At 58.2% G+C, this 21,493-nt stretch overlaps 1 protein-coding gene across 1 annotated transcript in view; it reads left to right on the top strand.

The window, feature by feature from the left end:
- Positions 1-8,439: 8,439 nt before the first annotated feature.
- NIBAN2 (niban apoptosis regulator 2) overlaps positions 8,440-21,493 on the top strand; it is a 50,943-nt gene continuing 37,889 nt past the window's right edge. The window contains exon 1 of the mRNA XM_045846258.1: positions 8,440-8,669. Within this exon, the coding sequence (XP_045702214.1) occupies positions 8,615-8,669 (55 nt within the window). The 5' untranslated portion in view covers positions 8,440-8,614. The remainder of the gene's footprint in view (positions 8,670-21,493) is intronic.

The raw sequence follows: 21,493 nt of genomic DNA, 5'->3' as shown, positions 1-21,493 counted from the left end.
TCTTGGACTTTCTCTCTCTTCCTCCCCAGCAATGAGCAACGACAGCTTCTGTCCTCCAGGCTCTGTTCCCTAGGAGGGTGGACGCCAAGTCTCCGTCACCCCGGGGACGCTCTGGCATTCAAAACTCAGGATTATTGTCATTCTGTCTGGAAGGCCCGATGAGCAGAAATCAGCAAGACTGGAGGGAGGGAGAGGAAGAGGGGCCAGGCTGGGCAGAGGCGGCCCCACCCCAACAGGCCCGGCCCAGCCTCACCGCAAGCTTAGTCACTCGCAGGCCTGGGTGGTTAGCGCTGCCACCCTGGCCCGGCTCTGAATCACCAGCTGGTGAGGGGTAGCTTCAGCCCAGCAGGAAACCAAGCCTGACATGGAAGAAACGGGTGGGGGTTGGTGAGCCTGACACCCCTCCTGGCTGACCCCAGAGGAACTGGGAGTGACTGTTACCACTGGCTCAGCAGCAAACGTCTCTCCCTCCCGGACTTGCCAGGAAGTCAGGAACTGGGCCTGGCTCGGGGACCCTGCTCGGAGGGCCTCGCGCTCCGGAGGGCGGGGCAGGGCGAGGCGGGGCGAGGCGGGGCGAGGCGGGGGCGGGGCTTGTGCACAAGTCACCGCAGTGCAAGGGTCTGCGTGTGTGCGCTATTAAAACGGACATGTACTTGAAATTATATATAATTTTTCATTATGTACTTTTTTATTACTGAAATGCAAGTACTTGAACAAAGCAATAATAAGACTGGTTAACAGGGGCCATTAGTATTAATTAGTAGTAGGGCGAGGGTTTCTTGACTAGGACATGGGACATGCGCATGGCGAGTGCCAGGAGGAAGCTGGCCGCTGTAATCATTTCACCAGGGCACTTTGTCACCGTGTGTCTGAAACCTCAAAAGGAGGTTTATACCGGTAATTTCACTTCTAGAAGTTCATCTAATTAAGAAAATAAGCCTCTAGCCATAGGGAAATAGTTTAATGGGCCATACAATGGAATATAATGGAGCCCTTAAAAACGAGTAGAATTAAACATTCTTGCGCATAGAAAGATGTTCATGCCCTGGCTGGTGTGGCTCAGTGGACTGAAAGCTAAGCCTAGAAACCCAAAGGTCGCCAGTTCGATTCCCAGTCAGGGCACATGCCTGGGTTGCGGGTCAGGTCCCCAGTTGGGGGCGTGCAAGATGTAGCCAATGGATGTTTCTCTCCCTCTCTCTCTCTGTCCCTTCCCTCTCTCTAAAAAATAAATAAAATTTTAAAAGAAAGATGTTCATAATATATTGCTGAGAAAAACAAAAGCAGGTGGGCGAGTAGCGGGCACAGTAGAGAAGCCCTCTGGTGTTGGAGAACCGGAAGAACCCAGGGGACAGGCCGGGAGGACAGCGGTGTGTGGTGCGGCGTGTCGCAGCTCTGCAGCAGGCAGAGCCTAGTGGGGGGTCTTATCTTTGCCTCGGACTTGCTGTGTGACCTTGGGTGGACCATGTAACCTCACCGAGCCTGCGTCTTCTCTCCTATAACATGAGTGCCCTCCAAAAGCGGGGCTGCGGGGAGGGCGAAAGAGGCAGAGCTGGGTACAGCATGAGCCCACGATGAATGGAAGCGTTGGTTGTTTTTATCATCCCTTTGTAATTGTTTCTCGCTCCCTGCCTATTTGCTGGCATTGGGACACTCCTTTGTCTGCCTGTGGTGCTGTTGGGTCCAATCCGGCACCATGACCTGGGGAGGTGGTGAGCACCCCGTTCCTGGAGGTATGCAAGAGGGAGCTTTGTGTGGCAGACACTGTAGAAGAGATTTTGCTCTCCGATGGGGGAGTCAGGTGGGTGTGGCACTGCAGGCACGAGCCAGCCGAGTTGCAGGGGCCAGGTGGATGCCTGCTCTCACGGTCCCCTCCGGTGCCCAGGACAGCATTCTGCACATTGCAGGCACTCATCTGAGCGCCCATTACACCTGACGTTAGGAATGTCACGTTGAATGAGGACAGTGCTTGTCATCGCAGAGGAAGGTCTAAGTTAAACAAATAACCCCACGAAATAATAATACACGTGCCGATCAAGAGGAAGATGCTGGGGGAGGTGAGGACAGGAAAGACCTCTCTGATGAAGTGTGGTTTTAGCTGAGGTCTGAGGATCCTTGGCGCTTGGTGGGGCAAAACGGGAAAAGGGAGTCAGCACGTACGTGAGCCCTGACGTAGTGGGGAGCACGGCCAGTATGAGGATGTGAAAGGTCAGGGGAGGGCGAGGGGAAGAGGGGCGGAGGAGAGGCTGGCAGGGGCCCCGATGTCACCGTTTGGGTCTGGGTCTGACTTTACCTGGAGGACAGTGGGAGGCACTGAAAGTTTGAAGCGGGGGAACGACAAGGTCACATTTGTGTTTTAGAACAACCCAGTTGGCTGCCAGCAAGGAAGAAATGGGAGGCTGGAGGCAGGAGGCCATTCGAGGGCTGGGCAGTCAACCAGATGGCGGTCATGGGGCCTGGCCTTGGGTGTGGTGGTGGAGCTGGCCGCTGGGCGGAGCAAGAAGGGAGTTTAGCAGCCGGAGGCCAGGTGACAGATGAAACTGGCTGGGCTGTGGCTCCATCCAGCACCACCCCACAGCTAATGAAGAGGGGAGGTGCAGGCGGGGTGCCAGGTCCCCTTCGCACAGCGGGCCCTGCCAACCGGGTAAACAGAAGTGGACACACGATATTTCTTAAAAACAAAATCCTGATTCATTCACACTCCCTGTTGTTTACCCGAGGTGTTTGTTTTTTTTTCTCCTGGGCTATTTCAGGTCTGACAGGTTTGAGGGGAGAGCAGAGCTGGAGCTCTGAGCCAACTGGGAGAGAGAGGGACGGACGGGGTAAGGGAGGTCCCTGTCCTTTCCGATGACACTGGGGAGGGTCCTGGCTTCAGACCCTCAAGGATCCTGGCCGGAAACCCTCCTGGATGTTCTGGGGAAAACCCCTTCCTTTCTCCTGGCTTCTGTCCAAGCTCTGGCCCTACCTTCTGGATCCTTCCTTTCAACGTGAAGTATTCTTCTTCTTCACCTTTGGATCCTTCTCTCTAAATGTGCCATCCAGCCCTGCAGGGAGGCAGGTGGGCAGGTGCCACTTCCTAACAAAGGACTAATGAATCAGGAGTTGTAGGGAGGAGGCAAGCCCAGCAGGTGGGCAGGGGGGACCCTCCTCCCTGCTCTTGGGTGTGGACCGTTCCCATCCTCTGTCCACAGGCCTGGCATCTTCCTGTAAGCTCCGCAGCCTGGGCCAGGGGAAGGGCGCGGGAGACCTGGGGGGTAGACCTGGCCCCTAGGGCCCCAGAGAAGAGCAGACTTGAGAAATCCTCCCTATAGAAAGAATTCTTTTTCATTTTGTTTTTAATTTGTTTTTCAGACTTAGGCCTCTGCCCCTGACCTGTTGAAACAGATTTTCTAAACGTGGGGCACAGAAATCTTTATTTTTAAAAAATATTTTTAGCCCTGGCTGGCGTAGCTCAGTGGATTGAGCGCGGGCTGTGAACCAAAGTGTCGCAGGTTCGATTCCCAGCCAGGGTACGTGCCTGGGTTGCAGGCCATGGTCCCCAGCAACCGCACATTGATGTTTCTCTCTCTCTCTTTCTCCCTCCCTTCCCTCTCTAAAAATGGATGAATAAAATCTTAAAAAAATATTTTTAATTGAGTTTTTGAGAGAGAGAGAGAGAGACAGAGACAGAGACATTGATTAGTTGGTCATTTATTTATGCATTCACTGGTTGATTCTTTTATGTGCCGTGACCTGGGATTGAACCCACAACCTTGGCCTATCAGAACAACACACTAACCAGCTGAGCTACGTGGCTGGGGCTAGAAAGTATTCTTAAAGATCAAGAAAAAAGAAAAAAGATAGACATGCCAATAGAGAAGCAGGCAGAGGATATGAATTTTTTTTTGAAACCCCTACAAACAGCCAATAAACACATGAAAAGATGCTTTAATTACTCAGGACTAAACCTGAACATCCAAATGGCCCCAAGTGAGCGCGCCTGCTCATGCAGGGAGAGCATCTCAGAGAGCCGAGGTCCAGCCCCGGCCTTGGCTCCGTCAGTTCAGGCCAAGGTCGGGGCTGTGAGCGGCTCTGGGCCCGAGACCCCCTGCAGCAAACGCGAGAAAACAGCTTCTTAAAGATGAGCCTGAACATGTGGGTGTGAAAGTTGGTGTCTGTGGTCTTTCATGCATTTATTTATTTATTTATTTTTAGAGACGGGGGGAGGGAGAGAGAGAGAAACATTGGGTGCCTTCTGCATGCCCCGGTCCCTAACCAGGGACCTCTCGCTTTGCCAGCGACGCCCACCCGAGCCGCACCGCTCAGGTGGCCTTTCTCATGTACAAAGACAAAAGGAGATTTTGATGAAGAAGTTGTTCAAGACGGAGTCGGGACGACCATTGAAAAGAAAGCCCAGCTACTTTTAGGAAACAGAAATGGAGTACACTGAAGAAGACAAATGATCCAGGGAATTTGTGTTCAATAACCCAGGCACCAAAGGAACCTGTGTGCCTGGAGAGAGCTTTGTTTGGCTCCTCCCTCGTCTGCTCCTCCGGCGGTGACATCCTGGGAAGCCCGGGGACGCCCCGGGCTCGCTGAAGGAGCCGTGTGACTGTCACGAGCAGAAGGGTTATCAGGCACGGCTGCCTTATGAGGGAAATAGAGATGCATTTTGAAAAGGAGAAAAAGAAGGAAAAAAAAAACCCAGCCTCAAGTGTAAGGGCAGGGGTCACCAACATTTCAGAGTACAGACATTCTTCTGATGTGTAACTTCCTGGAATCCTTAAATCTTTTCCTGTTTCCTCACACAGTGCTAATGACTGTAGTCATTTTCTTTCCTTTAAGAAACGTCATTCTTCCCCTACTCAACGATCATAACTGGCCTGATTTTTTTTAAAGAAATATTTGATTTATTTATTTTTGGAGAGAGTGGAAGGGAGGGAGAGAGAGGGAGAGAAACATTGATGAATGAGACAAACATAGATCAGTTGCCTCCCACAGGCCCCCAACCCGGGGATCCAGCCCACACCCCAGACATGCACCCTGACCAGGAATCGAACCGGTGACCCTTAGGTTTGCAGAAGGATGCCCAACCCACTGAGCCAACCGGTCAGGGCCTGGCCTGATTTATTAATATAAAGTAGTGGGATGCTGACAGCTTTTAAAGAACTTTATAATCTTCCCAGAATAAAGTAAAACAAAACTGGATGCTTTGGTGCCCCAGGAGCCGCCCACTGGTCCTACCCGTCCAAGGCAGGGACACTTCTCTTCTCTCCCCTGCCTGGTCCCAGGGTCCCTAAGGACTCCCTCTCACTGACACTTTCATCTGGCATGCCCCCCATACTCCCCGCTGGCCCATAACTATCCAGTGGTGAAATAACGATTGCTCTGTGCATACAATAGAATGTCATCTTTTAACCATCTTCACAACTGGTGATTCTTCCAAAAGAGAAATTGGGAGAACTGTGGCTCTGGCTGGTGTGGCTCAGTAGACTGAGTGCCAGCCTGCAAACCACAAGTTTGCCAGTTCGATTCCCAGTCCGGGCACATGTCTAGGTTGTGGGGCAGGTGCTCAATGGGGGGCATGTAAGAGGCAACCAATTGATGTTTCTCTCCCTCTCCTTCTTCCTCCCTTCCCCTCTCTCTAAAAATAAAATCTTAAAAAAAGTTGTGAGAACTGTAGATGAGGTGCCTTTTGGCAGATTCCTGGCATGGTACAGGCTCCATAAATGGCAGCTGTTCTGGATCTTCACGGAGCAGGCTTCTTCTTGCTAAGCAGGTTTCAATGTGTCACCTCCTCAGAGAGGCCTTCCTAGATCACCATCATAGGTGGCACCCCACACCTGTCCCTCTACCCCCTCATTGTATTTTATCATCTTCATGTTTATCACCCCGTGCAGTCACGTTATTGATTCCCTGTCTCTCTCCTTCCAGCTCGAGAACGTAACCTCTGCAACAGCAAAGACCCTGATTATCTTGCATACTGATGTATTGCTGCCATCACCTATAATGTGTTGCTCGACACACATAGGTGCTCTGTATATTTTATTTTCAAATCGACTTTATTGAAGCGTTATTTAAATAGAGTAAAATGCATCTGTTAATTTGTATAGTTTGAGTTTTAACTCCTGTGTAACCGTTACCCCAGTCAAGGCATAGGCTACTTCTGTTTTCCCTAAAAGTTCCCTTCTGATTTTTTTTTGTGGTCACTTCCCCTCCACCCCATTCCTAGATAACACTGTGTGTGTGTGTGTGTGTGTGTGTGTGTGTGTGTGTGTGTGTGTAATGAATGCATTGGAAGGGCGTGGCCCCGAGATCTGCAGGGCGCTTACATGCATGTATAGCTTCGAATGCCATTCCACTTCCATGATCTCATTTACCTCCCACACATGAGGCCATGGATGCCCAGAGTGGTGACATGTGGCAGAAAGTTTCAGAAGTCAAGATGGAGGGCTCCTGGGCCAAGTGCCTGGCGTGCCGGCAAGTTTGCCGGTGCTCAAGGCTCACGGGCCCGGGCACACCTCGAGGTCTGGCAAAAGGCTGCCTGTGGACCCACCTCTACCCCTGAAGGCCCAGGCCTCCAGCCTGGCTGAGGAGACACCCTGAGGTGCCCCAACGCCAGCTCTTCCAGCTATCCCCTTCCAGGGCAGAGCGGGCCCTTCCAGCCCCTATAGTTTGGGCTGTGGGAAACACACAGGGAGGCTGGTAGGATCCCTTGCTGCGGGTGGTTCACGGAGAAGCAGACACTGGCTGTCAGAAGGCGTGGCCTCTGGGTGGGTTCTGCCTCTGCCTTGCTGTGTGACTTTGACAAGTCACTTTCCCTCTCTGGGCCTCAGTCTCTGTAAAAGGAAATTAGTAATCCCTGCCGCCTTAACTTCAACTCCACCTGCTGACTCTGCTGCATGAATAAATCTCCCCTTCAAAGACGGAGCCTCTCCCGCACCTTCCCCACTCCCTGGGATGCCGTATCTGCCCTCAAAAGTCTGGTTGTTCAACTTGTCGTTCTGGTACTACTCCCTCCGGGATTTTCCTCAAAACAGAATGTTCTACTCCTTCCTCGAGTCTCTATATGTCCTTGAGGGCAGGGACAGTGACACACGGCGGGTCCTGTTTACTGAGATGACGAGTCCTGGGCCAGGCACTGTGCTATCTCCTTTAACCCTCACCATAATCCTGTCATTATTCTCACCGGATGAGTAGGGAAACTGCGGTTCAGAATAACGCCCCTTGTCCTGGGCCACAGAGCGGGCAGGACCGCTTGGGCTGTCTCTCTCACTTCACCTCCCGCATCTAGCAGGGGGCCGAGAAAACGGGCATTCGTCACCTGTTTGCTGAACGATGGGTAAGCGTGACGGAGTGGCCCCTTCCCATTAATCAACCTCAAACCTGCCTCCTGTGGAGCTGACGGGAGCACGGCGCCCACGTTCAGTAATGTTAACTCCGATCACCATTATTTTCCGCCTGGGTCTGTCTACATTTACAACAGGAGCTGTCTAATTACAGGGTGGGATAAGGGCCGAAGCGGTGAGCGCTCCGACACTGGGGTCAGGAGCAGACACTGGATGACCTCTGGGGTGCTGTACAGGAGATCTGAGTATCAGCGGCCAAGAAAGGCCTCTGCCACTGGAGTCCACGGTCCGGGAACGATGGGCGTTAAGCCATCTACCCTACTTTGGGAGGTCCTGAGAGCAAGGTTGAAACACATTCCTCTGGTGCCCAGGATCCACCCAATTCCAGCCCCGCAGGCCCCGGGCGCCCTACGTCCATGCCGGTCCGTGGGTTTTGAATCTGTCTTATGTAAACTGTAAATAGCTATTATTTTTCCCATTCCTCACTTGGCCTGACCCAGGAGCCACCTCCCAAGGGAATATACCCGTATGCTGCGCCTGAGGAATGTGCCCCAGGCATTGGGACCCGGAATGCCTTTGAGGCCAAGTCCTCCGTGCTCCCTCCCTTCTCCGCATTATTGTGCAAGACAGAAGGGCACACCTTCTGAAGCAGGTCGAATGAAGGCTAGGGGACTTCCTGAGAACCGGCAGCGCCGGGCGCGGCTGGGGGCCGGAGGGCGTGGTGCAGGGCAGAGGGGGCGGGAGGAGTGGGGCGCGAACGCTGAGTTCACGCACTTCGGCCTAGTGTCCCCTACCAGTCCCCCACGTCCCCCTCGGTGTGGTTCTCCCCACGCGCAGGGAAGGGAGGCAGTGACACCCAGGGCACCTCCCGTTCTTTCAGATGCCCAGCCAGCACCATCTCTTTCTTCGGCTCGGTGCAGAACGGGGCTCCTTCCTGCGTCTCTCCCTGGTCTCCCTTTCTCCAATCTGCTCTTTGTCTCCGTCTCGCAGCAGTCCCGGCGTCCCCTGCCCCCAGCCCCGCCCGCCCGAGGCCACAGAGGGGGCGGGGCTCGGTCCCGGGGGCGGGGCCTGGCGGGGCGGGGTGGGGCGGGGTGAGGCCGGGCTGGAGCTGAGGCTGCCAGCCAGACGCCGCCGCGGGAGCAGGAGCACGATCAGAGTGGAGGCCGCGGCGAGGGTGACGGGAGCGGCGGGAACAGGGCGGGCCGGGCTCCATGGCGCCTGCGGCGTCAGCTTGAGCAGCGCGGGCAGCGGCGGGTGGCGGCCGGATCGGGCCGCGGCTCTAATTCACGATGGGGGACGTGGTGTCCACACACCTGGACGACGCCCGGCGCCAGCACATCTCAGGTGAGTCTCTCGCCGCTCAGCGCGCTCCGGGGGTCCCATCTGGATCCCCTGGACCACGCCTCCACCCCGGCCCGTCGTTAGCGCTGGGACTGGGGTCTCGGAGAGTCAGCCGCAGGGTAGGGCGGGAATAGCTGGGGACCGAGTCGGTCGTCCGTGCTCGGATCCTCCAGGTCTAGGCGCCCCTTCCCAACCTATTCTGAGCTCACCCTTCCCCTTCTCGAGGGGACTTGAACCCACTCCTTTCTCTAATAGAACCCCCTGTGAGCCGGTCCCATCCTAGCCCCCAACACACTACCCCATCGAGCTGTGGGAGGGGTCGCAGCCTCCTCACCACCACGAGTATCCTCTCCCGGAAGCATTCCAGGCCCGCTCGGCCAGCGTGTCCTGACCTTCCCTAACTGTCTCAGTCCCCAGCTTGCTTGCCGTGGGCCCGGGGCCCAGCAGCCCCAGTACACGTGGCTGAGGCTTCCAGGGACGAGCCCATCAATGCCTGGGACTGAGCCTAGGGAGTGGGGCTAGGGAGACATGGGGTGCACAGGAGGGGTGGGTCAGAACCCCTGTCCCTTTCAGCTCAGGCTTAGCAGGGTGCTGCTGTGGCTCCCTAAGGAAACCTGGCGACTGTAGCAGACTCCTGGATGCCTCCTCCCTAGCCGCAGAGAACGTAGAGAGGGTGAGAATCTCAGGCTGCTTGGGACACACTCAGTTCCGCGGCTCACCTCTCCGTCCTGGGCGAGGCTGCGCAGGTGGAACCCCAGGTCTGTTTTGCAGCCATGAGATCTTGGACAAGTCTCTTAGTGTCCTGGCAGCTCTGCTTTCTCCTCTTTGAAATGAGGTGAATGATTTCTTCCTTATTTAGGAGTTATGGGGAGACTTAAGTGAGCTAATTGACGTAGCTTGCTTATAGCACAGGGCCCGGCATAGAGGAGGCACCGGTGCACAGGCTGCTGGTCCCCGCGGGGCATGGGGGCAGCCCCTGGAAAGAGGAGGCTATTTCTCTCGCCTGTGTTTGCCCCTCCCTGTCCCGTGTGCCCGGAGCACTGTGTCTGCTCACACTTATCTTGATGTGCCCTGCAGTCCTGTAGGGAGTTTCAACAGCTGGGTTCTCCCTGCTAGTGCCCCTTGAGAACAGGGACCAGGTGACCCTTAACTCCATGCCCTACCCTTTCTGGGCCACACAGAAGGTGCTGGGAAAGACTTCTCCAGAAACTGTGGTTATGGGCCCCTGGTCTGAGCATTCCCTCTGTACCAGAGGCTGGGGCTGGGCCCGGCCCCCGGGATGAGGGTGATGTTGAAATGAGTCAGACCCTCTCCAGCCCCGGATCAGCAGGGGGTTAAGTCCTGGAACTCTTGCTTGTAGGACAAGGACTCTGGGAGGAGGAAGGCAAGGGCGGAGTCTTCCTGTCCCCTCCCTGTGGCGGCAGCCTCCTGGGGCTCTGTAACAGTCCATCCATTCACCGCCTCCTGCGGGGGCCCCTCAGCCGGCTCGGGTGGGGTGCGCTTCACTTTCTTCGGTGGGGTTTTTCCTTTCCCCACACCCAGTTGGGCTCTCCCCCGCTCCTCCCACCTCCTGGGCCGAGAACTGCCAGCAACTGCCCCCAGTGCCCCCCCCACCCCCACCCCCGCCATTTACGGGGGAGGAGGCTGAGACCACAAAAGGTGAAGTGTCCTCTTCTGGACAGGGTTGGGTTTGTTTTGTGGATACCGGGCTGGGCGGAAGAGGGCTGTGCTCACCCAGACTCTGCTGGCCTCCCTCTTCTCAACACTTCAGTGCTATTAATAACCCCCTTCAAATGCCTCAGATTCCCGGTCCAGGCTCACCTGAAGGAGCTCCTGAAGTGGGGGGGGTGGCAGGTTGGAAGGGGAGGAAGTCAGCCAGCCTCCTACCCCCTCCCAAGGAAGCGAACGGCCTTAGAAATCCCTGCTGGAGGGGAATGGGGGCATGCCTTTGCCCCCTCCAGCGATCCTGCACCCTCCTCACCCCACCCAAGGAGCAGAGGGCACGTTCCAGCCAATCAAAATTCCAGCACCCTTCCTTCCTGGGGCCAGTTCTTCGCCCCAGGAACCTGGAGCTCTGCCCCTGTAGACACGTCAGGGTCGAGAACGCCCCTTCCCACAGAGCTCTGAGCTCTGAGGCCTGTTAGGGTTCTGCAGCTCGGCCAGCCCACCCCCGGGCAGGCGAGCAGGTGAACAGCAGCCGGCAAGTCCTGGCAGGGGTCAGGCGCACTCCTGCGCACGGTGCTGTTTTGCTGTTTTGCTGTCAGGGCGCCTTTCATCCTGGGATTTCAAAGCCTCTGGCACGTAGTGGCTTGTCCTCACACCAGGGCCCCAAAGGGGCTGATGGCAGGACGATTTCCTCCTGCTTTCCTGCAGGAGTTTGCTTGGAGGCGAGAGCCCCAGCCTGGGAGCTGGGAGGCCTGCGTCCTCTCGGGCAGCCACTCGCTCCCTTCGTGTCTCAGTGTCCCTGGCTGAGAATTGAAGAGGTGTGCTACCCGATGACTGATGACACTTCCACCTCTGAGGGCCGAAGGATCCCACATTGTCCCCTCAAATCTCCTGCAGGCTTGAGGCCGCTCAGGGGCCTCTCCTGGACTCCCCAGTGTGTTAGCTGGCGGGACCTTGGGCCAGCGGCTTAATCTCAATTTTCTCATCTGTAAAATGGGAACAATAGTCCTTCCTACGAGGTGCTGTTGCAAGGATTTAATAAGATAAGAAAGGTAAGGAGCTCAGGCCAGTGCTCGGGGCACAGTAAGTGCTCCGAGAACAATTGCTATTCCAGAGATCGTCAGGTACTGTCTGTTACTGGTTCTCTGGTGGGTGAGGAGAGCGGCCCGGTGTCTGGAGTTGGAAGAGGGCAGCGTTGCTGTGGCCCAGGTCCCGTTTCTCCAAGGGCTGTGCAGTTGCCCCTGGGGTCAGGGTCCCTGGATTCAAGAGAATTCAGTGGGTTTTCAGAAAACCTGATGACTGGGTTCCTTCCTTGTGGGCATACGCGTGGGACGGCTGTGGGTTATCTGGAGTGGGAGGGCGGGGGAGACGAGGAACTAGGATGTGGAGAGGCGGGGTTGGGCCCCGAGGTTAGGACTAGGAGAAGAGAATGGAGGAGCGTGGGTGGGTGGCCCGCTCGGGGCTCTGTGAGAGATTCTTTACGCATGGTCTGAGCCACCGAAGCCGAGATGCAGCAGGTGAGGGGGTGAGCTCACTGTTGCTCAAGAGGTGCAAGTCGGGGCTGGGTGCCGTGCCTTTGGCAGACACCCTGACACTGCCTGGAGGGGCCCTGCTGCCTCTAGGACGGCTTTGAAGGGTTCTGCTGTTGCTCCAGAAATTCTTTTGACCAGGTCGACATTGTGGAGGCTGAGGAATGCTCCCCCCCCCCCCCCACACACATGCTGCCCTCAGTTCCTACCTGAGAGGGCTGGTGAGGGCATCTGTCCGTACCTGTTTCTCCCTCCCGCCAGGCTCACCTTTCCCCTCTGCTCAATGTAGCAGCTTTATTGGAACATAATTCACGTGCCCCACAATTCACTCACTGAAAGTGTACAAGTCAGTGTTGTTGTTGTTGTTTTGTATATTCACCGAGTTGTGCCACCCTCACCACAATCAATTTTAAACCATCCTCATCACCCCCGAAAGAAACCCGTCAGCTGTCCGCCATCACGCCCGTTCCCCGGCCCTGCTCCCCGTCCTGGCCGCCCCTGGGAACGCTGTCCGGGCGCAGAGGCACTGCGCGCACAATGTGGGAATGTGGGGCAGAAAACCGAAAGCTCCCTCCCGCCTCCCTCCCTTTAATTCCACTTCCAGAAGAAGTCACTCAAGTCTGGCGTGTTGCTGTTTCCAAACACACGGCCCTGTGCGCACACGCAGGTAGCTCTGCTTCTAAAAAGAGGTCGGTGATAGTGTTTCTGAGGTCTGGCTTTCGCGGACGTCTCTCCGTGTCGGGACCTATGCGTCTGCCTCGTTCTGCCGTCGGTGGGTCTCTCTCCGCGAGGGGCTTGGTTTGCTGACCCCGTCTCCCCCCGTGACTGGACATTTGGGTCGTTCCCACTGTTCTGCCAGCCATCGCTGCACTGCCCAAACCTCTGTGCCCATACCCCGTGCCTGGTGCCAGCATCACAGGGGCCTCGAGATGGAACTCCTGGGTTCTGTTCCGACGTACTGATACGTAGCCTCTGAACAGACTGCAAACATTTTTTAAAGATTTTATTTATTTTTAGAGAGAGGGGAGGAAGGGAGAAAGAGAGGGAGAAAAACATCCATGTGCGGTTGCCTCTCTCACGCCCCCAACCAGGGACCTGGCTCGAAACCCAGGCATGTGCCCTGACCAGGAATCGAACCGGTGACCTTTCGGTTTGTGGGATGATGCCCCACCCACTGGGTCACACCAGCCAGGGCGAGGCTGTAAACATTTGACACCCCTTCCTTTCGGTGCATACCCAGTTATGGGTATCTTAACTTGTTTACTGAGCAAAACAATGAATGCCTTTTTCCAAATCGATTTTCAAAAACCCACGTCTCCACATTTGGGAAATGGCTGTAGGTCCCAGGAGTGGAAGAATGGAGGTGTCGCTGCCTGGGCTTTGCAGAGAGACCAGGCTGGCCGGAAGCAGGGCCTGGCTCCGCATGGGCTGCTGCCCTTAGCCAAGGTCTGGGTCAGTCCCCGGGGTGAAGTGTCTGGGGATTCTGCCCCGCTCCTGTGTCTCTTACATAACGCGCTTTTGTTGGCGTTGCCCCTGCCCTCCCCCTCTGTCCAGCCTCCACTCTGTCCTTTTTCACTGCCGAGGCCTCCGGCTAGCCTGCTAGGGCTGCTTTCTGCCCCTCCACACCCCTCCCCGACACCCTTCCCAACCTCACCTCTCCCTTCTTCCCATGCACACTGCCAAAGAGACCTTTCTCAACCCAAACTGGGCCACGGCCCTCCCTCCCTGCCTTCGAGGAGTGAAGTTTAGACAAGAATGGGAAACACTGCCATCCTGCAATAACCGCTTGATCGTTTAGTGGTCTTCCCCTTCTGTGTTTATCGTTATGCATCGCTGAGACCACAGCTCACTGCGTGCCTTGCATTTCCCACTAAACAATTTATAGGTCCCTGGAACCTCCCGAAGGTTTCGTCTTGTGCCGTGCCCACCCTGCCCTCCCCCAGCCGCCCGGGCAGAAAGGCCAGATTCTCAGCCTTTCCCCTGGTGCTGGGCATCGCTCCGTTTCACTGCGACCAGGCGCTTGGCTTTCACGAGCAAACTGAGTCACAGCACTGGCTTCCTTTTCTGCTCTGCTCAGCTTCCCGCCGAGGACAGACTCATCCCTGACCCCAGACTCCTCTCCCTGGCAGCGTGCACCGCTCTGGGCATTCTGAAGGAGCCCCTGACCCCTCTGAGCATCTTTCCAGAGGGGAGTGGGCTCAGAGGAGCTGCCCGTGAGCTGGGGATGTGAACTGATGACCTTGGCCTTGGTGGGCGGGGGGGTGGCCACTTCCTCTGGCTGCTTCCTCAGGGGCTCCACTGGTACGTCTCCTGCCTGAGGATGGTGCTGGATGGAGTGGGGGCAGGGGGGGGTGGCGTGCGTATCGGGATCTGAACTGTAGCTGTGAGATTAGCCATCCTTTCCCTGAGCGCTTACTCTGTGCCAGGCCTTCCTTTGCCTGCATACCTCATTGAATCCTCACCCTCTGCGGCCCTCCCTCCTCCATGTTTGACAGGTGGAGGCGGAGCAAGTCAGCGCCAGGCCCAGGCCCAGACCTGGGAGTCTGAGGCCTTGGCTGTTAAAACCATGCTCCATTGTGACAGGACATTTCCAGGTGCCCGGATCAGGCAGGTGTGCTACAAGGAAAAGCCCCTCCCCCCGCCCCCCCAAAGGGAGCAGGTGGTGGGGGAGGGGCCCTGGGGACAGGGAGGAGCTGAGTGGGAACAGAGCACGGTGTGTGTCAGAGGCTCCCGTAGGTTGCACAAATCTCTTCCCCCCGCCATTACTCACTCGGAGAGTCATGTCCCTCATTGGCCAGTCCTGTTCTCCCTCAGGTCGCCCCCTCCTCCTCCTCCGCCGGCGAAGCTCATGACTCACTTTGCCCTGGGTCTCCAGCAGCAGCGTCCTGCGGGTTGAACACATTCCTGAGCTGCTTTTCCCTTCCCCCACTGCACTGCCCTCCACCGCCCCGCCTGGGGGGGAGGAAGGGTTTTCTGTAGCGGGTGGGGGGCAGGTCTAAGGAAGGAATGATGAAGTCAGATGCCTCGGCCACAGCCACGGCCTCGAGGGAGGGGCAGAGCCCCGCCCCCTCCTGCTAGAATCTTAGGCCCTGAGTCAGGGAGCCTGCAATCTCCTCATCTCACAGATCTTAAAACTGGAAGAGCAGGAAGTGCCGACCTCTCCTAGGCACCTGGCTCCACCCCCCAGGAACTTCCCAGGGCTGGAGGTACCCTGCCCCGGCCCACTGTCTGATGACGCTGTGGATGGTAAGCTAGAATGAGCAGGGAGCAGAGAGGGTCAGGGCAAGGCTCTGCAGTCACACTGCTTGGGTTCGAGACCCAGCTCTGCCCCAGCACGGACTGGTGTTTTGGGATAAGTTGGTCTCACCTTCTCTGAGCCTTAGTGTCCCCTGTAAAAGAGGGTGACAGTGAGGATCAAGAGTGCCAGCCCCTGGACGGGGCAGGTAGCGCAGGGCCGGTGAGGGGTGAGAACAGGCAGGGGCAGCTGTCCTGACCGGCACAGCATGTCATCGAGGAAGACATGCCACGCCTGTCCTGGGACCTCAGGCACCCCCTCCCCCTCCCGTGTGCCCCACAAGTAGGTAAGCCCCAGCTTGCCTCGGAGCACCAGCCTGTGGCTCTGGACACCTGCGACCGCCAGCAGGTACCTGGAGGACGATGCCACAGGGGCCATGGTCATGCGGCAGCGTCAGTCACAACATGGGCCACACTGCGCCCGGCACGAGGCGGGCACACAGAGTAGACGGGTGGCAGACGGATGGACACACACCCCCACCTCCTTGCTGGGCCACGCGTCCAGAACTAGACGTCCGGGTCTCGAGCCTGGTCCTGTTGACCGTTTGCTGGGCCGGCAGCCAGACCTCTCTGTGCCTTTTCCCCGCATCTGTGGCCCGAAGACCAGCACCCACCACGGCGCCCTCTGCCTCCTACTGCCCTTCCTCAGGGACGCGAGCTGCCCTCCAGAGGCAGGGTGGGGGGGTTTGGCTAGGGGACGTTGAGGTGGAGGGTCCCCACCTGCATGCCTGCGGAACCCCAAAGAGGAGTGATGAGCTCTGGCCCCAGACACACTAGGTTGTGCTTCTCATTCACTCAGTTAATAGCTGCTGCATCCCTGTGTGTGCCAGGCACTGGGCACACGCTGATCTGCGAGCGCCCACAGGGCCCCTGCCCCTCCCAGAGAGGCAGACCTCCCGAGGGAGTGCGAGGGGGTGATCCGGCCCAGTGCGAGAGGGAGAGGGAGCCGCGGGGACTGGCCTGGAAGAGGGGGGCACTTTTTCCTGACGGTCACGGGGAGGCCTCAGAAGTGGCACAGGCTGGTGGTGAGGGGGGATGGGAGCCGGGCCCAGGGGCGAGACAGGGCCAGGGCCCGCGTGGATGGGGGCAGTGTATGGCGGGGAGATGGAACAGCCAGGCCTCAGCGATGGTGAACTGTCAAGCCAGGGAGACCTGGGGTCTGTTTTTCTCGGCCCTGTGGGGTTCATGGGGCCGTAGGTTGTTCTCTAGGCAGCTGGTGGCCCACCTCCGCTCCCATTCCCCCTACGACGGGAGACTCCTCCCCTTCCCAGGCAGCGCTGAGGATGAGAACCTTCTCCCCTTCCGTGCAGAGTGGGAGAGGGCTGGGCCTGCATTCCGAGGACCTCGTTTTGAGATCTTGTCCCAAGTACGCCATTACTGGACAGGCCCCAGGCCTGCTCGGTTGCTGTGCGGTTGTGCGGGAACAGTGCGATGTGGGTAGAGCTCTCTGCGCGGATGGGCGCCTTGGCTCCTGCTTTCATTCGCTGTTCCTGTTGTGCGCCGTCCGTGGCAGGGCCGGCCAGGGGAGCCCCTCCTCTCAGGGAGGTCAAAGTGCAGGGCTTGGGCCGGGGCACGGGGGCGGGGTCCACGTGCAGGGTCCACTTGCAGGGGCGGGGCCCCAGGGGGTAGCTGGGCATTCGGGAGTATGAACCCCACTCTCCCACCCATGCCTCTGTGGCCAAGCCAACCGCAGCTGCTGCTCATCCTCTTCCCACACCCCACGCAGACCAGGGCTGCTTGGGTCCGGCCAAATTTGTTAAGCCAGAATCTTCTAGAAGAGGAGTCCCTTGGGCAGGAAACTGCTCATCTCCATGTGCTCCGCTCAACTCCAATGCACCCCACCTTCCGGGAGCCACTTGTGGGTGCAGGCTGGAGGTGAAGGGTCCCGGGGCTGATGACCTTGGGCCAGCCCTTCTTCCTCTTGGCCTCACTTTGCCTTTCTGTGCAGTGGGCACCAGGACAGTCCCTCGTGCCCGGCTAGTGCTGACCTGTTGGGCGCCTGTGGACCTTGGCTGCGTGGAAGGCAAAGTGCAGGTGCCCAGCAGATACTTATGGTGCGATGCCATCTTTTTTTTTAAAGATTTTATTTATTTCTTTTTAGAGAGGGAAGGGAGGGAGAAAGAGAGAGAGAGAGAAACATCAATGTGCGGTTGCTAGGGATCATGGCCTGCAACCCAGGCATGTGCCCTGACTGGGATCAAACCTGCGACACTTTGGTTCGCAGCCCGTGCTCAATCCACTGAGCTACGCCAGCCAGGGCTTGCGATGCCGTCTTGCCAGGGAAGGAGGAGTGGTCCCCGTGCCAGGCCTGCAGGTCTGAGCCAGGCAATGGGGATGGCGCCTCAGGGCCTAATCTAAGTGGTGGCTGTGAAGCTGATGGGACTCGCCCCGGCCAGGACACTCCGTCACGCTGGGCACGATGTGGTTTGTGTTTAGAAGACGTGGGATCTTCAGGTTTTACGAAGTGCGCATCGGCTTTATAAACACTTGGCCAGCCCAACTCGTGAGGCAGCGGGTCTGGCCTTGATGGGGAGACGGCTGGCTTCCGCCACCGAGGGGTCCCTGTCCTTCTCCGGGGAGCCTCAGCGGTCAGTAAAATCAGAAGGCGACCCCTGCCTCTGAGGGGTGGGGGCCAGCATGAAGGTTCTGGAAGGCGGTTGTTCCGGGCACATGGGAAGGTGCTCTGTGAGTGGCCGCTCCGTGTCAGTGCGAGCTCCCCCTGGGCCTCCAGGGGCGGTGGGACTCCCAGGGCGGGAGGGAGCTGACCATCATACTTGTGTTTCATATTTCATTTTTGTTTTGTTTGTTTTGGGGGAATGTTTGGGAGGGGGTGGAGGGAGAAAAGGGGAACAGAGCCTGGGGTCCTGGGACCTGCAGCCGACGTGCGGGGTTTGCCTGGGCCACCGCGCCCCCTCGCTGCCGAGTCCGAACCTGTCGGATGGGCAGCGGCTGCCTTCTTTTCCCGGCCCGGACCCTCCTCCCCTCCGGCCCAGAAGGACCCTGTGCAGTCAGTCCTCCAGCTCATTCCTTCTCCCGTGTGGTCACTGAGTCAATGGAGGCTCGGAAAGGGAAGGGGGCGTGCCCGGGTCTCAGAGGCTGGGGGCGGGGGGGCGGGAGACCCAGGGCCCTGGCCCCAGCACACAGCCGTTCGGTTCCTGGGTCCCCTGGGCCCTCACGGACGGACGGCCCAGGCGCAGACACTGATCCCTGCCGGAGTGAGTGGCGGGTGGGGCCTCGGAGGCTGTAATTTGGGGAACTGAGCAAACAAACAGGCCCTCCCTGAGAGCGAGAGAGAAGCGGCCCTGTGCCGGCCTCACAGGTCGGCCTGTGTCCGGGAGACAGCCCCGGCCTGGCCCCCGCCACCACCTCCTGCGGACGGCGGACAGCGGACAGCGAGGTGTTGTGGAAGATTTTAGAAAGTCAGAGCTACACTCCCCTCCCACCCCCACTCCCACATGGAGTGCTTCCAGGAACAGGGGAGGGGTGAGGGTGGGGCCGACCCCCTGGGGTGACCGCCGCGAGACCCCCCAGGCTCACAGCTCACAGTGAGACCGGTCGAGGGGCGTCCCCTCTCTGGCCCTCAGCTCCCCGCCTGTAAAAGGGGGGTGACCCAGCTCTGAGGGAGGGTGGTGAGAGTGGGGGTGACTGGAGGCCAGCAGCTGGACACAGGAGCCCTTTCTCTCACCGGCCTGAGGCCAGCCAGCACCTCAGATCTCTCCACGCCTTTGTGGCCAGCGGCGGGCCATCTCCCTGAGCAGAGCGGTTCCTTCCTCGGTGACCTGAGAGGGCCGGCCTGCGCCTGGGAGCCCGGACCTCCCGTCCAAGTCAGGCCGCCGAAGGCTGCCCCGCTCAGCTTCCCTGTTTTCGGGGGGGTCATTGCGGAATGTGAGAGAAGCCGCCCCTGGGGCCTGCCCCACGGGTGGGGGATGGGCTGCCTGTCTGGTTGGGAGCCCCCAGGCCAGGCCCGGCCAGCAGACTTCCTGTATGACTAGGGGCAGAGCCCCTCCGCTCCCCTTCCTCCTCCCCCCCCCCCCCCCCCGTCCTCTCCCGAGTCCCTGTGAGACTTCTGAGAGCCTGGCTCTGTGAATGGGAGCTCTGTCCAGTCACCACTCTGGCCTCAGTTTCCCCCATGGCTCAGTGAGGGGTGGGGTGGAAGACTCTGGAAGAGCCCTCTGGGCGAAGGTCCAGATCACGAAAGACCCCGCCAGACCCGTGGACTGGCCCCTTGAGGCCAGGAGCCCTCTTTCCTGGGCCCCACCCGAGCAGGCTGGGTGAGGGCCCCTCCCCCGACTCCTCCCCGCGTGGTTGTGGTTCTGACTCTTCTCTATGATAAGACACCGGAGGGCTCGGTCGCTGTGGGCTCCCTCGAGGTTTGCAGTGTGGCCTCCAGGGTCAGAGCTTGCTCCAGCAGCTGCAGCCCAGCGCCTCTGGGGCGGTTCTTTGGGTTGTTGTACTCCTTCGTTTCGTCGGCTGCAGAGTGGGGACGATGATAATGCTTCGCCGGGTTGTAAAGTTTAAATGACGTGATGCGTGTTGATAAATTGCACTTAGGTATACTTAACACAGCGCCGGGCACCGTAGATGCTCAGTAGCTTTAATTAATACGTATGGTTTATGTGGCTTTAATTCCTTAGCAGCGGAGGGATGAATAAACGCCACTGCAAGGTTTACGTTTGCTGGGCACACAAGGATCCCCGAGGCTATTTGGCTGATGGGTCTGGTGGTTGCAGAGCGGGGGCTAGGGGTTTAGAGGGGTGGGTGGGGCAGATGCTGGCAAGGGCAGAGCCCTGGCTGGCTCTGACTTCCCCTCTTCCTTCTGGAAGGAGCGGTGCCCCAGACCGCAGGCACGGAGCTCACGCAGCCACTCTTGGCTTCCTTCCTCCTGGCCTGTATTCCTCTCGATCTGACTCATTGACTTTGGGCCCTTTGTCCTTGGCCTTGAGCCTCGAGGGGATGCCCCTCCGGGGAGAGGCAGGGGCTTGGGCAGAGGCAGGGGCCGGGGCCGGGGATTTGCTGGTGGTCCTGTGAGCCTCCCCCTGGTTGCAGGTCCCTCTGCAGCTCCAGTGACAGGCCTGCAGGCGTGAACCCCAGGTGTGACAGGCAGGGGACAGGACCCCTGGGTCCGGGTGCCCCTGCTGACCCGCCGTGTGCCAGACACAAGGGCACGCGTCGTGTTCGACACCCAAGTCCAGCTCCCGCAGGCCCCTCTGTGCAGAGCTGGAGGAGAGAGGCATCGAACAATGGTTACCAGCCCACCGCTAATTTAAATAGTTGTCTGTGGGCAAACGTTTGTGATGAAATGACCACTGTCCTAGAGAGTTCACACTTGTGGCCCCTTTGCCAGGCTCGTGTGGAGCCCCATCTGAGGGATTGTTACAGCAATGCCTGTTACTTGCCCTCCTGTCACAAGTAAGGGAGCCGGGCGCCTGGTGGCCGAGGGACTCGTCCGGGGCCCTCTGAGACGGTGGGAGGGTGAGCCCCAGCACTTTCTCTCCTGGTGCCTCAGCTCCTGGTCAGGAGAAAGGCCTGTCTGGGCGGAGCTGTGATGGAGGCTGGGGCCGGGGTCCCGCTGCCTGCCGCACCCAGGGCCCGGCCGGCCGTCACTCCTGGGTGCTACGATGGCCACCTCTGGGATTGCAGAGCAGAACTGCCGGCCTGGGGAGCTGGGTTTGTCGTCCCCGAAATCCTTTCTTAGTCCTTTCTTTGTGCTTCCCGAGACAGAAATACGGGGCCCGAGTCCTCTGACACTAAAGTGCTGTGTCCTTCTAAAGGCTGGGCAGGAAATGGATGCCCGAGGAGGGTGGTCCGCCTCAGCCCCCCCACCAGAAGGAGCTGCACTGGAAAGGTGGCTCAAAGCCCCTTGGGAACCCCCCCTGCCACTGCACGCTGGGCGTGTACCTGAATGTGGCCCGAAGGTTACACTACGGTTCAGCAGTGGTTAAAGTGGTGGTGGGGGGTGAAGTCGACCCGTAGGTCATGTTCAATGGCACGATACGTAGCTGACGCGGTGGAAATGCAGTTCTGTGTCCCTGCAGGTGCGTGTACCTGTACAGGCGTAGAAAAGATGCGGAAGGGAAGCCATCGGAATACGAACAGGTTTTCTAGGCGAGTTAGGTTGCTGGATTACTTATTTATTTTTCTTCATTCTTGCTTGGTATCTTTTTCGTGGTAAATATATTGACTTTTTAAAAATAGTCCTAGTGACCATTATTTTGGGGAGAGTTTTGACTCTTCCGTGTGACCCCAGAATCCAAGCTGCCCGGGCCTGGTGGGAACCCTGAGGCCAGGCTTGGGAGAGACGGGGGAAGCAGGGAGGGTTCTGTAAGGGGGGGGGGGTGT

This window comes from Phyllostomus hastatus, unplaced genomic scaffold (genome assembly GCF_019186645.2).
Source record: "Phyllostomus hastatus isolate PE091 unplaced genomic scaffold, TTU_PhHast_1.1 phas_contig_495, whole genome shotgun sequence".
NCBI lineage: Eukaryota > Metazoa > Chordata > Mammalia > Chiroptera > Phyllostomidae > Phyllostomus > Phyllostomus hastatus.
The sequence above is the reverse complement of the archived record's forward strand: the minus strand, read 5'-3'. Positions and strand labels throughout refer to the sequence as shown.